The sequence below is a fragment of the Gasterosteus aculeatus genome, chromosome 9, assembly GCF_964276395.1.
Source record: "Gasterosteus aculeatus chromosome 9, fGasAcu3.hap1.1, whole genome shotgun sequence".
In the NCBI taxonomy this organism is placed as follows: domain Eukaryota; kingdom Metazoa; phylum Chordata; class Actinopteri; order Perciformes; family Gasterosteidae; genus Gasterosteus; species Gasterosteus aculeatus.
In genome coordinates, this window is record NC_135696.1 from 1,783,898 (window position 1) to 1,800,073 (window position 16,176).

The 16,176-nt window shown below is 45.4% G+C and overlaps 1 protein-coding gene across 4 annotated transcripts in view; it reads left to right on the forward strand.

Annotated features, from left to right (window-relative positions):
• The window catches only part of tbc1d1 (TBC1 (tre-2/USP6, BUB2, cdc16) domain family, member 1), a 36,002-nt gene that overhangs the window by 2,538 nt on the left and 17,288 nt on the right, over positions 1-16,176 (forward strand). For 2 of the 4 annotated variants that reach the window (XM_040187270.2, XM_040187271.2), the window contains exons 3-11: positions 9,565-10,146; positions 11,631-11,720; positions 11,793-11,897; positions 12,576-12,708; positions 13,085-13,176; positions 14,353-14,469; positions 14,605-14,727; positions 15,053-15,201; positions 15,561-15,821. In XM_040187270.2, the coding sequence (XP_040043204.2) occupies positions 9,565-10,146; positions 11,631-11,720; positions 11,793-11,897; positions 12,576-12,708; positions 13,085-13,176; positions 14,353-14,469; positions 14,605-14,727; positions 15,053-15,201; positions 15,561-15,821 (1,652 nt within the window). Of the gene's footprint in view, positions 1-1,151; positions 1,488-9,564; positions 10,147-11,630; positions 11,721-11,792; positions 11,898-12,575; positions 12,709-13,084; positions 13,177-14,352; positions 14,470-14,604; positions 14,728-15,052; positions 15,202-15,560; positions 15,822-16,176 lie in introns of those variants that run through there. The other 2 variants (XM_078080060.1, XM_040187272.2) reach the window with 2 other exon arrangements.

A 16,176-nucleotide genomic window follows, 5' to 3' on the forward strand; every position in this document is an offset into this window, starting at 1 on the left:
TGTTATTTCCCATGTGGGGATGTCTGTAACAAGCGTTATTTGTTTGAAAGTAATCACTACAGGGAAACGTTTCATTATGAGGCTACAGACTGTCTGAGGGCCTTCTGTGTTTCCTGCGCTGCCCCTGCAGTGGCAACAAGTAGCCGCCAGGTGTCCCCACTAAAGCGCCTCATCTCTTTATTTGAATTAACTTTTCATTATGACGTAGTGCAAATCAGAAGTGTGTGATGACTAAATATGAGATATGTCAAGATTATTACCTTAGTAGTGTATTCGAGTCAGAGTTTGGTCAGCTAATAGTCATTTCAATGTACTTATTTGTAGCTGACTGAAAATATTGTATTGCTAACTTTGACAACACAACTCTCCTCTTTTCATCACTAGTCGGTGTCCCACTGGCCAGACTTGACCTTCAGATAGTTTTGGTGATTAATTCACAGTGATCGTGGTTATTAAACTATTTAAACTCGTTTCTACTCATATCAACATGTGTTAAAAAAACGTAGTTGACTTTTAATTCGACACAAATCACAACAACATTAGATTTGTATTTGTCAATATCTGTATTCTATAACTATGTTCACACCCAAAGTCAGCGTTTCCTTAGATTAGGTATTAGTAAGAAATCCAGTATAAAAGAAATACACAGAGGTGGATTGATTTAATCACGTGGTTAAAAACAAACAAACACGCAGATTGAATAAAGTGGTTCAGTAATTGACCTTTTTCATTTGGATTCGAACACACGGGAAGGAGAGAGCTGATGCATTTACTGGATGTTACACCGTCAGCTACAATGTAATCAGCTGTTCAGACAAAACCGCCTCAAATGTGGACCAAAGTACATTTTCCTTAAAGCGGTAAAACTTTTTACATGAAGTTCATTTTTCATTCGCAGCTATATCAGTTTTCCGGATGTGTCCCACGGGCCGTCATTCCTGCGTGATTATGTCTGCGCTGCGTTAGAGACAGGAAATACTGTCCCTACCCGACCATAGCAACGAAGATAACAACGTTAATCCTGCAAACCACCCAGAGGTCCAAGTTTGACCACCCCGGGACGGGAATTGTGTCCTCCCTATTCTCCTACTGTATTGGCGGATTTAGCAGCGACAAGCTGACTACTGTGCGCTGGACAAGTCTGCTTCTTTGGAATTCAACCTTTCAAAACAAAAGCGAATCGACGTTGCGTATGAGGAGTATGCACGTGGAGTGACCGGAATGCCCTTACTTTGAAATGCCCAAACCGGATCTGTTGTAGCGTTATCCCAGCCAGCCTGACGGTTAACCGCAGCCTGCTCGGGTTCACGGAGCAACATCAACTTTCCGATTAAATTATATTGGAAGTGTCCCACACTGCCAGGGGCAAGTCGCGGAGAGGTGGCGTTCGTCGCTCGGCTCTCGCTTCTGTAAAGTTCATGGCGGATGGGATGAAAGCGCGACTCCAGCGACTCAACTTGTTCAACATCAAACAAGAACAAAAAGATGTAAGTTAACCGCGGCGTCTGAAAGCCGGTTTGCCTTGAATCGCTTTGCCGTGCTAAGAGAGAGAGTCAACGTTAGCTAACGTCAAAGCGAGGCGGCTAGCGAGCCCTCTCATTAGCACAATTAGCTAGAGAGCCGCGATAGCCACATTCAACAGGTTCACGTTAACGGCCAACAACGTCAACCGACGTGTCACGCGACTCCAGCGGAGGAGTCACAGTAACGTTTTCCTACGTTCCCCCACGCAAATAATACAAACGGTTACGTTGTTTTAATTTACTTCAACTTCAACTAAGCACCGAGGTTATTGTTCGTGTGTGAGTCTGGAGACCGGGGGCCTGACGACAGACGCCCCCGTCCGTCCTCCCGCTGGCCCCAGCAGCTCACCATAAGTGGGCAAGAAGTGATGAGTGGAAACTGGGAAGGTTTCTGTGCTGCTTGTGCTCCACCAGGGTCTGCGGCACCTGGATGTGGACGTTCTGTTCTTTGTCTAATATATAAATATGTATTTAAGGTTACAGGTGTGGCCTGAAAGTTCACATTTTTCCAACTTAGTTTAGAACGTGACAAGAATCCCCTTTCCGAAATGTGTGTGTTTTGTGTGGATGTTTATCTGACAGCTGGTTGATTGGCTGGTGGTTTTGAATACACCTTAAATGTACCTTAACTCCTCTTTATTATTTAAGGGCTGCATGCTATAGTGTGTGTGGGTCAACTCCTCACTGCCGGTGGTATTTTGAGCTATACACTATACAGCATAACTAGTTGTAATGCGTATATGGCAAAATAATAATAATAAACAACAACAAAATCCAAATAATTCCTAAAATTTTCCCCTTTTTTTTAATTTTTTTTTTACAATTTTCCAAATCCATTCATTTCTGGATAAAAATAATGGTAAAACAGTTTTGTTTTCTGAGCAGTGGACGTGTATCAGGGCGACTCAGTGACTTGGATATGCCGTCTTCCTTCTGCTCGCCGCTGCTTCTGTAAATCAGTTGTCTGTCAGACATGAGAATCCAGCTGAAGACGAGCCAGACGTAGGTGTATGAGACATCGCCTCCTCTGTTAGTCACACACACACACACACACACACACACACACACACACACACCGCCTCGTCTTAAAGTGCAACTTAATTTCACCATTTGAACTGCTGAATGTGAAATGTTGCCACTTAAAAAAATTCAGATTAAGCCATAGTTCCATATTTTTTCGTTTGCGATTGAAAACTAGAGTGGTATTTACTGCGTTTGAATGGCAGAAAATCTCTTCCACTTACAGAATGACTCGACCAAAATAACTTCCTCACATGCAACAGCAACAACTCCCTTCTGTCTCGGCTGAGACCACAGTTTTAATTTTCTACACAGCGATTGGGGTTAATGATCACCCGAAGTGTCTCGAGTACTTGGAATCTCCCCATTTCTCTCTTCACTGTGCCCTCTTGCCGTAATCCCTCGGGTCTCACGTGCCTCTCCCTCCCTCTCAGTTTGACAGTCTTTGTAACTTTAAACAAGCCTGTAAAACTGGCGGCCCCGCTTCCTCTGAAAGTCTGTCTTTGCTTGTTCGCTCGTGTCTCATTGGCCTTGCAGCCTGTCTTTGTTTCATTAATGTGTTCCTTTTACTTTCCTCCCCTCTCGTCCTGTCAGACATTGAGCTCCACCGTACAATCTTCCTGGATGAGAGCATTATCCGTGCGCCTCGCTGACCTCATCTATTCTCACCCGGGAGTTCATTCTGACTCAGCAGAGCTCTTTGACAACAAGCGCCCACATTGTGTCCTCCCTATCGCGTTCCACTTGAGTTTTGTCGTCCTTGTGCTGTGAAGTAGCTCCTTAATCCCCAAAAAGAGTGATGGCAATGTGTAGGACCCCCTCCCCCCCACATCCCCCTGCTCACTCTTAGAAAATAAAGTTTGCCGTGTTGCTCCTCTGTACTTTGAACTGCTTGCTTCGCTCCACAAGACCCAAGCACATGACCATGGGAAGTGCAGGAGAGGGGCTTTCTTCGCTGGCTCCTCGTCCCTGTTGTGTGTTTTTCTAGGCCTGCTGGTTGTGTGCTGTTTTCCAGCGACATTCCTCTGCGACTTCTAATTTAGAGGCAAGCTTTTCTAAGTCGAAATGACCCTTTAGGCTAGTTTAGTCGACCTCCAGTGACGATGCAAAGAGTCTTATTTAAGAGTCATTTGTCTGTTTGCGTCTTCTTTCATTCATCAACTAGACGCTGCGTTTGTTTTGATGATTGTGTAGATTCGTGGTTAGCGATGGGACATGAAGGAGTCCATCACTCCTCGCTGGGAAAACCAATGATCTCTTATTGGAATGATTAAAGAAGCTGGCATGGACTCTGGTCGAGAATCTGATCTCCTGATCTGTGATTTATTTCCTTGTCAGGATTAGATTGTTTGCTTGGTTGTTTTGAATACAACAACAACAACAAAAATATGTTTGTCCAGTCTGTGATTTGAGAATTTGAAGTATATTTTGATGACTATGGGGGTAACATCCAGAAATAATACAATAAGCATGATCGGGACGGGAAATTCCATCTATTTACAGCCTCCTTGTAAGTCTAAATGTTTTGGGGGACGAGTTTCTTTGTTGTTTCGTTGATCGTTGTTTAGTGTTTGAGTACGAGCTACGTCTGTACTGGGGTCCCTCAGCCTTGTGGGAGGGGAACTAGATAGTTTAGGAAGACTAGGACATACGTTGGTGTGTTTACTGTAGTAAACTCACTGCGTCCTTAATATGATTTCCTCCCCTTTTGACCTTTTTGCTCTTTTTACCAACACTGAAGCGTTTGCTTTGTGTTGCAGCTTCCCTTTTAACAGTTCATGCTTGTGTAACTTCCTTCTTTTTGAGGTCTGCACAACAAAAGTCGCATTTAATTCTGGCCGGGGATACAGCCTGCCTTCTCAATATCGTTCACTTGGCCGAGGCCTGAGGCCGCGTCCCACCACCTTCCTGTCTGAGATCATGTACATGTTGCTCAGAACAAGACGCCGTGTGTCTGTAGCTCTCACTGCCCCCGGAGCTGCAAACTCTCTCCACCCTGAACGCAGGATCCAATGTTTTCTTCTTTTCAAGCAGTCTAAAAAAAAAAAAGGGGAGGGGATTAAGAAATGCAGAAGTTTGTGACGTATGACGACATTCCAAGAAATGTGTCTGCTTGCATTCGTTAGTGACTTCATCCATCACTTGTTAGAATAAGTTAGCCATTAGGTTTTCTCTCCTGGATGATCAAGGAAACCGATGAACAACAACAGAATATGTTTGTGTCTGGCATGTCTACCAGACCTCAAACGCTGGAGGAAAATCCACTTGCGCTTTTTCTAATGATTCCTGTAATGAATTAAGACTCCTAAAAACAACTGGTTCACTTCCTGGGTTTGCGGCGTCCTCTGATAATGAGTCATTAGTACAGAAAAGCTGTGCTGGGTTATTGTAGAACAGGGATGAACTGTTTGTTCATTCCCCCGCTCTATTGTTATTATTAATCTCCTATTATTATAATACTGATTCATTCCAATCCTGCTCTGTGTATGTATTATTTTTTTGAATACTAAAAATGTAAAATATCCTCAAACATTTCACAAAATATGTTTGATGTTGATTTCTAGATAGCATTCATAATTCTTTATAATAAATCATGTTTATTCAAATAAATCTGACTTTCAGAGCAACTGCACCCTTAAGAACAAATGTGTTAAATGATTATTTATTGTTGCTGTTTGATTTGTAATATGTAAAATAACTGCAACTACAGCTGCCGGGCCTTGCCAGGTCACGTGACTTCATGTCACCACCACTGAGGTAAAGGGACTGGTGACGCGTTCTCATTCCGCTGCCTGTTTATAAGGCTTCAAAATTCTTGATGGGTCTTTTACTAATTGTGTGTCAATTAGCAAACCGTTGAAATCTCTAAATCTCTTCGCTCGTGTTGACTGCAGACCTTCTTCCAGTCATCTGCACTAAATCCAATTTACTTTGAGACGAGGGAACAAGTGCAAAATAATGTAATTTACCGACTGTTTCCTGCAGAGCTCTAGAAGAAGCATGTGTGTGTTTGTTTACGGTACAACTAATGAGGATTATTAGCTTTCATTCAATTGATAAAACTAATGAAGTAAAGCTCAGTCATAACAATCCCAGACTTTTTATTTTATATATTTCTATTCCCTTATCTTCCTGGGTTTCTTGAGAAAGGTATTTGTATTGATTTAAACATACAACAACATACTTGGACCAAATATACAACAACTAGATTTGCCCGACAATAAAAAAAAATACCCGTCCAAAAACCCACAAGAATTCTAAAATAAATAAATAAAATAGAAATGATGCATAATAACAGTATTTAAAGGAAACCTATTCATCACTTAGCTTCCTGTAGCTATTAAAGACACCCTCAAACACTTGCACCCCATTAGTTCTCATGTACATATTCTTTATACATTTCTACATATCCACACACGCATCCATCCAAACATGCATCTCACTCTTCTCTCCTCTCATTGCTCTGTTGCGCCCTTACGTTTCCTTGATGCCAGACTGGTTTTGTTTTAGTGATGACTGTGAAATGTCCAGACGCGCACTTTTAATAAGTCGACGCACAACAACAAGAAGGTACATTTCCTCCGTGTTGTACTAATGTACAAAGGGGAAGTCCTCCAAGCTACTTGCCTCGGAAATGCTGGTGAATGTGTGGCGACATTCGTGGTCAAAATAGGAAAAGCAGCAAATGAGTAAGAATACACGTCTGTTTTCTTCTGCATTCAATCACATGTTTTGCATGGTGTCCTTCAGTTACTGTGCGGCAACTGCTGCCGTTATTATCAGCAGAATGCTACAGGTCTGCAGCACAGTGTGTAGCGGCTGTATCCAGCTGCTGAATCGTGTATCATTACAATCTTTGTGTGAGCCGCATTGATTGCAACGCACACCATCTTTCTGCTGAATATGTTTTTGCTGTCATGGTATTCCTTTCAGATTAAATCTGTCAAGTCTGCTATCGAATTGATATTGATCACGACTTTGCCCACAGACGTCCTTTTGACTCGGCGGCTTCGCCTTGTGAGCTTTGTCAGTCAACCTTATTTGAAATCATGTATAAGGTTGGACAGCAGAACGGAGTTATTGCCTCATGAGTAACTGACGGGTATCAAGCGGTTCATATGATCTTAAAAGTTGCCCCTTGTTTTTTTTGGCCTTTTCACACGAAAGCCTCCAAGATGTGTCAATTCTCCCTTGTTAAACACATCCGGCCTTTGTCAAAATCATTTTCCATCATCACAAGAAACTACTCCGAAAAAGTGGTGAAAGAACGCTGCTTGTTGGCTGTTCTATTTTTGCCTTTACTTCTGTTTTGTCTGCTGCTTCTGTTTTTTTTTTTTTGTCTGACAGGTTGTTAATTGAAAACCTCCTGAGTCAGTTGTAGAAGCATCCAGAAACAGTGTGTGTGTGTGTGTGTGTGTGTGTGTGTGTGTGTGTCACATTGTCTGCGGGAGCGTGGCCTCTGCCTCGCAGAATAAGTTGTGAGTTATCGTGTCGCCACATTTAGAGATCGTTCTGCATCAAAGGAATGTTCTCCGTCTCACAGAGCAGTTATTGTGCGTTGGTGGTGTGAGGATTAATCGGCGGTCCCGTCTGAACTTGAATATCCGGGAAGCCGCTCTGCTGAGCGTGAGTGTTTACACAGATTGCATAAACTCCAATCACGGCCAAGTGATACAAAGTCACCATGATACATCGCCTGTGTGTGTGTGTGTGTGTGTGTGTGTGTGTGTGTGTGTGTATGTATATATATATATATATATATATATATATATATAGTAGTTTCTCAGATCCAGTTTCTGGATGGGGAGGAAGTCTGTGTGTGTCATTTCAACTGGTCATGCTGCATTTACTGATGGCGAGCTGCCTGCCTGTTGGATCCATTTTGGCCTCCAGCTCTAGTGCCCTAGTGCTCCATACGCTGATGCAATTGTCAATACCAACGGACATTCAGCTGCTGAGTGAACTCTCTGTGTGGCTTATGTCTGCGGTTGGTTCCCTCCGAGCATCCCAGGATGAAAGACAATAAAGCTGTGTTCCTGCTAAACGCAAAGCAATATTCCTGCCATTATGTGTGTTTTATTTGTGTCACTCGCTCCCGTGGGGACAACGTCTCATCAGTCATGGCTGAAATAACCACTATTGCTGATTTGTGTATGTTGTGGAAGTTCCAGATATCCTGCAACACCTTCATGTCTGGTTTCATGACATCGCGCCAAGTTGTGTCCACTGAATCCAGCTACACGTTGCTTCCCTTTAGGCCTACAGCTTCGGACTGTTTCTCTCACTTCAAAATGTGATTGTGGAGCAGACCGACTGACCGACGGTCATGAATGTTGCATGCACCGGACGAACTGTTTGCATTACAGTCTACGTGGTCCCGACGTCCGCGTGGACCGCCGCATGAGCCCAGCTACTGTCGGCCGATTCGCTGCCCGTCGTTATGAGCCAAACACTGCAGCCGTCCCGCTGACTGAACGGCACGGCCCGCGTTAGAAGCCTCGCTGGTTACACCCACTGGCTTTTTCTCAGCAGTACTCTGTTGTGCTGCATTTTGAAGGTGCTCTGCCTCGTTTGTCCCAGTGTGACTTCCCTGTACTGTTCTAGTTTGGAGAGCGCCAGACAGCTGTCGCCAGTCGTGAGGTAACGTGCTGTTACCGTCACATTGGAATCCATCGCTCTTGGCGGCCGCGCGTCGCTCTGGGTTTTGCGTTCTGTTGAATTTCATATAGATGTATTTCACAAGGGCGGCACGGTGGCGTGGTGGTCAGCGCTGTCGCCTCGCAGCAGGAAGGTCCTGGGATCGCCTCCGCCCAGTGGCCCTTGCGTGTGGAGTCTGCATGGGTTCACTCCGGGTGTTTTCCAAAACGTCATATGGACACGTCTTTGCACCTGAAGCAGCTGATGAATTGCGTTTTGTTTTGAATAATTGAATTGGAACACACACGCACGCACACACACACACGAGGGCATCTAGTGGTGAGGTTGCAGATTCGACTGAGTTGCCATGGTGTTTTGTAGACCTGGTTTGGGTGGTTGATTAACGCATATTTTTGCGGGATGAGTGGAGGTAAAAACCCTGACCTACTTTTGTTTGATACAGATCTGCTAGCACATTGCAAAACCCTTTGACTTCCATTTTCAGAAATCACTTCAATATAGTCAGGCTTTCAGTCTGTTTTCATTTAATTATACAATAATCCGGTTAAAACTAATTTAATATGCTGCAGCTTGTTTATTTATTTACAATTCGTTTAGGCGGCTATGTAACTGCTCTCAGTGCACTGTCGCTCCTTGAAATCATCTAAAGATAACATGCAGTTTTGGTTAAAGACTAGGTGGACTTTCAGTCTTCTGTGGACTACAGCCAGAGTTTATTTAGCCTGATTGAAGAGGAAAACGGGAGAGGAGGGCTCCAGAGGAAAGGAATCAAATAAAGAGCGAGTGGGCACAAAGCCCCTTTGAGACTAAAGGTCCCCTTTTCAACACGCGCCGTAAGAGCGGCTCCATTCCAGGGAACCGTGACACACATTGCACCACGTGGTAGGTGAGCTCATGAAAATCAGTACGTATTGTGGTTATGCACTGTTGCTTCTGCAGGCCGACACCTGTTTGTGCCGCCAGGGCTGGGCAGCATGAGCACTCAGTCAAACCCCACCTTTTAGAAATGAAGAGGCACGTTAATAATAAGCACCTGAAGAAAGTCTTGGATGACACCAATGGATATGATGCAACTTTTTTTACATTAGGTCTAGTGCACTATGCTATCTGGGTAAAACTGGCTCTGATTCTTCGCCACGACATTATCATACAATTTCTTTCTTTTGGTATTGAAGTAGTTCTAAATGAGTTTCAGGTATGTATACGTAGTGAGTTTGGAGCCATCCCTTCTGTTAATTGCGTCCCGCGTGTTCACCTAGTTCTATCACATCCCAGTTCAGATGCATCAAAAGCAGATGTAGTTCTCACTTGGCCCCGTTACGCAGCTGTATTTGATCCCATCTCCTACTCGCTGTCCCTCCAGGTTCCTGAGATCATCAGTACGTTGAGGCAGGCCGGCAAGAGCTCGGCACGCAGCGATGTCATCGCCCCCGTTTCCGTCAAAACGACTTCTGGGGGCCACGACCCCCCTGAGGCCTGTCACTCGTCCGTCTCTGCAAAGGCGACCTCCACGGCAGCCTCCGCCGTCATCTCGCCGACCGCCTTCGCCAAGAAGTTCGAGGTGTTGTTTTGCGGCCGCGCGAGCGTCGCCCACAAGAAGGCCCCGCCCGCCCTGATCGACGAGTGCATCGAGAAATTTGGCCAGCTGCACGGCTCGGGGGCAAGCGAGGAGGGAGCCACCGCACGCGGGTCAGCAGGCGCGCCTCAGAGGGCGTCTTTTCAACCCAACGGACTCGGGGGTGCTGACGTCCGTAACGGGGCCGCGGGGAGCCCGACCGCCGGGAAGCGCCCCGCCCTGTTCAAAGGGGATCCCAGCTTCCCCTGTCTGCAGGCCCTGGATGAGAATGGACTCTCGCCCGAGATCTCCCACACCAACACTACTGAGGCCCACTCGGCTGGAGTGCAGCCCACCAGCCTGCAGGAGAACCGGACCATGCTGTTTATGGTGAGTTTCATGAAGGAACACGCACGCTGACAATAGCAAGTATGCTCTAGTTACTCCTATTTGTCTTCTCCTTGATGGGCAGAACACATCACAATTACTGCTTCCCTGATAATCAAATCTGGGTAACTATATCTGACCAACCCCTGAGAGCATAGTCACGACTGAGCCCACAAGATATAATTCAGTTTGTTGCAGCACAAGATGAGCAGTGGACAGATATCAGATCTCTGTTGAGAATCACCGGTTAAAGCCTAGTTTATGCTTCTGCGTTTTCAGAGCGACGCAAGGAAACGCGGACGCAAGACCCCCTTGCGTGTCCCTTCCGTGTCCCTTGCGTGCCTTTTTACACCACCTTGCGTGCGTCGACCCATTTTTCTAGACTAGCGTCAAAAGCGACGCAAGCCTCCCGCAGCGCACAGGGCTGCGATTGGGCCGCTAACTATGTCCTTTACGGGGTCTCGCATTTCTGTTTTCATAGCCCGATACGGCCATTATTAAAACCAAGAATGTTTACGAGAGAACTGAGCAGATTGAAGAACTTTTGTCGGAAGAAATGCGTAAATATGACCGCTAATACAAGCCGTCATTGGCGGTGAATCGCTCTGCAACACACACAAGTCTTTTTGAACCATGAATTGAAACGAGTGCGTCGACACAACGGTGCGTAAAGACGCAGACGCATGCACCAGCCTTTACTCTGTAGTGCTGTACAATGCAATTTAGGATTCCCTGAATACCTCTCACTCGGTCCTAAACAACGGAGACCGAGATTAAAAAAGGGGGGAAAAATACATCCTAATGACTCAGCAAGAGCACATACTGTCTACCACTCAAAATGAGCCTCCTCCTTTCTAATCTTTATGTGACCTCAGGGACTGCCGCTTTCCTGTTTGTCCCACAGACGGGAAATGGTAAGCACTGCCACAGGAACCACGAGGGCCCGCTGTGGTCCTTTGAGCACAGACGCACGTGTTATGGACCCTGATGGTATATCCTGCTGTAGGCGGAACGACCTCATCGTAGTGACATCATTATTTACAAAACTCCGATTAAATCCTACTCTTCCTTTCATCTCTGTTTCCCGTGAAGCGGGGGGGTGGGGGAGGGTCACTGAGACTGAGAAGTTATTTTATATCGTCCGTTCACAGAAAGAATAGCTATGCCGTCCCTGTGAAGATTCTCAGACGTGAGATCAGCTGCTTATTCTGAACCACTCCTGTGCTAAAGATGCTATAAACGGGGGATATCCATTGAACGGGACTCTAAAACCATTTCTATAAAACTGAAAAGATATTTTAGGCTCCCCTTCCCTTTTATATTACGTAATGATTGACCCAGACTACCAGTGAGGATTCTGATCTTGGGCCACGACTATTTTAGTCGGCAAGGTTTATTACTGCTGTGACGACCACACCACTCACCTCACTACACACAGAAGCACATCGGCAGGCTCACTGTGCTCTCGGCGTCTTTCTCTGCTGCAGGTGGGCAGGTCTCAGATCTTCTTGGTCAGTCCAGACACTAAGAAAGTTGCCATAGAGAAGAGTTTCAGAGAGATCTCCTTCTGCTCCCAGGTAAGCTCCTCTGTTTCTCCACATAACGGTCTGTGCGGCCATGTGTGGTATGCTAAATCTTTGCTCTACCAGGGTATCCGTCACGTGGATCACTTCGGCTTCATCTGCAGGGAGACGGTGGAGGGGGGAAGCTGCCACTTTGTGTGCTACGTCTTCCAGTGCACCGACGAATCGCTGGTGAGAGGCCGATTATGAGAGCAGACCATGCTGGACTATGGCAAGAAAAGGATGGGACGTCTTTTGCCCTTGTTATTAGGTTTCAGTTTCAGTCCACATGTTAGTTTGAGCTGGAAAAAGAAGCTGGAGGGGATTTCTTTGAATTTGGCATAGAAGTCTGAAATGGTCAGATTTTGGAACGTCAAGAATTGTGTGTATTCTGTAACTGATTACACATACTGGGCATTTCCATATCAGTATTTCCCACAGTTGGATTTAAAACCTCTCCAGTTTGCTTTGGATTAAACTGTGCTTCAAGTCTTGTGACCTCATCGTCGGAGCATCGGTGCTGCATTGAGTCATGGCGTGTTTGATAAAAAGCCTCAGTCAGCAGACCACCGTACTTTAGTATTTGACTGCTGCCAGAGTAAACTGGACACCCCGTGGGAACAATCTGCATATCTTGTTTACTCTACTCTTGTTTTCACTTCGACCAGTTTTATATGGCACGCTACAAAGATTCAGATTTCCTGATGTATATTGAAACTTTTCTTAAATTATGCAAAGGCGTTACAAAAACAATATTAGGTCAAGAATTTGTGGGGATTTGTTAAAATAATTGTTCTCCATTGTGGGATACAGTTACACAAATCCGCAAACGTAAATCGAGGCCTAAAGAAGACCGTTTTGCTCCTGTAGGTGGATGAGATCATGCTGACTTTGAAGCAGGCGTTCTCAGTGGCTGCCGTGCAGCAGAATATGAAGAACCAGAGGCAGCAGTGTGACAGCTGCCCCATGCAGCAGCTCCACAGACTGTGTGAGAGGATAGAAGGTACGACAGTAGTGTCGATCGGTCAAGTCGGAGATTAGAAGTCAGTTTGTTCACCCAGTGTACATCAGATTTAGGGCGGTTTAAGGCGGAACCTAACACAGGATTTGATCTATTCAGTAGATTTTTGAAATAAATGTGTTCACACTTGATGAATAGAAGTACATCGTACGATGATGAACAAATTTGTCTCTTTAATTGCCACAAATTTTGTTTTACACATGTAGATGACCGCATCCCACAAAGTATAAACATATATTATGCTGTAGAATTATGTGACCAATGAACTTGCATCCCTACATACAGTATAATATACACGTATTATGACTAAGGGACATTTCTTTCTGTCTTGTTTTTAATTCTGCATCTTTTTTTTCAGGTCTGCACGCCTCTAAAACCAAGCTGGAGCTTCAGAGACACCTGGCCACCCTGGACAACGAGGAGCAGGCGTCTGTTTTTGAAAACACTATGGTAACGTGTAGGCCGGTCGCGATATGCCATATATTGACTCACCGCACGCTATGTGAAAGTGAGTGCAACCATTTTTGGTGGTGCGATATTCATTTTACATGTAAATGAACGTCACCAACATTTTAGTCGATCACGCTTCCCTCTCGTTTGCTTCCATTCTTGGAGGCGGGGCTTAGGCAGCGCCTCCACACGCACACGCAGAGGGAACACCGACAGGTGAAGGGAACGCGTGAAGCCACCGTGTTATGAAGTGTTATTTTCTGTGACATCTACAGACAATTAGGATGAACTAGTCCAAATGGACTTGGTTACGAAGCCGCAATCTTCAGCTCTAGCGTGGGAACATTTTGGCTTTTAGCCGAATGAGAGAAGAGGTATTATATTGTCATTATGTTATCCGTGCCAAAAAATGGTCTGAAAATTGCAATAATATTATTTATCTTAAATAATGTTGGTCCAATAATCACACAACACAAATTTGATATTGTGACGGCCTCAGTAACCTGTCTGTCCCGACTGCACCCGTTGAGCCGAGTGAAGTCCTGAAGGCAGCCTCTTTTCTGGGATGTAATTTGAGGGGTATGCGGTTACAAGGGGGAGTTTGAATCACACAGACCTCCTTCACATGTAAAGTTGAAGTGGTTTAAAATCTGTATAAATACTCTGGTACAAAGCCTATGTATGAAATTTTACTTAATAAGCAAAAATAAAAATATATAATATTTAAACTCTACATTAAAAGCTAGACTGAAGTAGAGTTTTTAGTTTCTGTAAGATGTATTTATATATTTTTGCTTCTCTAAAATTCTGCTGAGAGGCTGTTCAATAAAGCACATTCTTTACTGTCTTTATCTTTTTATCCCTCATCGTTACTGCACATTGTTGACGTGGTGAGCTTTGGGAGGAGATCGCCCCTCAAATATTTCTGTGACTCCGCTGACACCTGCTGGTGATGTAGCTGAACTGCTGCACCACATCAGTGCAGAGCTCTGAACAGAGAAGATCACGCTTCACTAATGACAGGCAGCACGATGTTGTTATGTCATGTGGCTATTGAACACTCACAACCCCTGAACATTTGCAAACTTATTTATTTCTTCTTATTTCATTACAAAATTATTTATTTAGGAAAAAGTACCAAAAAAGTAAATAAATAGCATTTTCTGTGTGTTTCAGAGGGCTTGTCCTAAGAGCGACCAGGAAGAGAACGAGCTGGTGATGGCCTATTTGAGGGTTCTGTATGAGGAGAAGCAGAGGAGCCATCAGCACGCTCTGCCTGGTGACATCAAGCAGGTCAATAATTCCCACACATGCCCTGCTGTGCCTCCTCCTCTCTCATTTCCTGACTTTATTCTTAATAAAGAACGTAACGGGTCTTACACACTCGCCGTCTTGCTGTCCATCTCTACGTCTCTCGTGCATATGTAGGTGTGTGAGGAGGCGGCTCCGGCCCCGGTGGATTCCCAGCAGAGTAGCAGTCGGCAGCGACTCGAGCAGTTCAAGAGCCGAGCCAAGCGCTCGCTCACAGAGTCCTTGGAGGGGATCTGGAAGGTAAAACCTTCCTTCTTGTTCTGTGCACACCTGCAAAGTTGTCGCTTTTCGACGAAATTTAGAGCAGAGGACCTATTTGTTCCGCCGGTGTAATTCCCCCTTTATGAGTTTGCTGCTATGTTTGTAACCCAGTGTTCATTTGTCTGTATGGTACATTGTCATTATTGTGATCCAACATAGAAGAATAGGCCTCTTTTTAAAAGGCTTTTGAAGGTGTTTTTCATAATTCTTCATCTTTACCCCTTGATGGTAAAACTGGAAAAGTAAGACCTTGAATAAATGTGCAGGTCTGTATGTAACCATGACGTGTTTGTGTTTTTGACAGGGAAGCAGCAAGGCCCGAGCTCAGAGGGACAACAGTGTAGGAGGAGACGGCGCCTCTTCCGTTTGTGCGCTCGACAGCAACCAGGACCAGTCTTGTCTGGACGACCCTTTGCCCGCCCCCTCCCAGCTAAGACCCACCAGCCCACTCAGGTAAACACACACAAAAAAGCAGAAGCGAGCGTAGCATAGCGTAGCATGGTTAATGATGTGCTACCGTGCTCTGCCTATGTTGGCTCCACAGGTTATTTTTGCTAGAAATTAACATTTCCGGTTAAAACATATCTCTTTTACACAACATTAAACATCCGAATGCACTGAACCCCCCCTGCATGAGAGGCCATAGAGCAAAAACGGACACTTGTAAGATTAGCCAGTTGGAATGCGGTGTTCCTTAAATATCAGAATATATTTAGACCTAATTGTAAGATAATTATATTATTACAAACTTTTTATGGAGATTATTCAGGCACCATTTTTCTACCTTCACTCGCTTTCCTGGTTGTCATTAGGTACCACAACTCAACAGGGAACCTGAAGCGCCTCGACTCTTCTCTCCCCCCGTCCCCTTCCGCTTCCTCTCAACCCGGTGACGCTCACCCTCCAGGCTTCCGCCGACGGGCCAGCACCTTCAGCCACCCTCCCACCCCCTCCTCTGCCGACAACTCGCCGCTGCACGCGCTGACTCGCACGCCGCAGGACCACGCGTCGGCCAGCAAGCCCAAGCTCGTACGGCACTACTCCGTCAGCACCGACACGCCGCACCAGAGCAAGTGAGGGCAGTGTTCCTGTTTCATTGTCTACATTCCCGATGACGCGGAGCACAACACGTCACACATTAATCCCATCCAATACGGTAGAAATGAGTCTCACGCGTGAAAGGGGCCGTTCGGATAGTGAGGGAGGAGCGGTTGCGGTGGCAACGTGTTTATTGAGTTAATAACCTGTGTCTTTTTCAACTGAAGCACGTTGCTTGTACCCCGTGTTTAACTGGTGATGAACCTGTGACAACAGGGTGGTTAAACGCATGTTCGGTGGCGCATCCACCGGTTTCCCCTTTGTGCTGCTGCTGTAGATCATCGATAAGGAGCTTCATGTGAAGCCGGCAGCACTCTTTTCAAAGTGGTT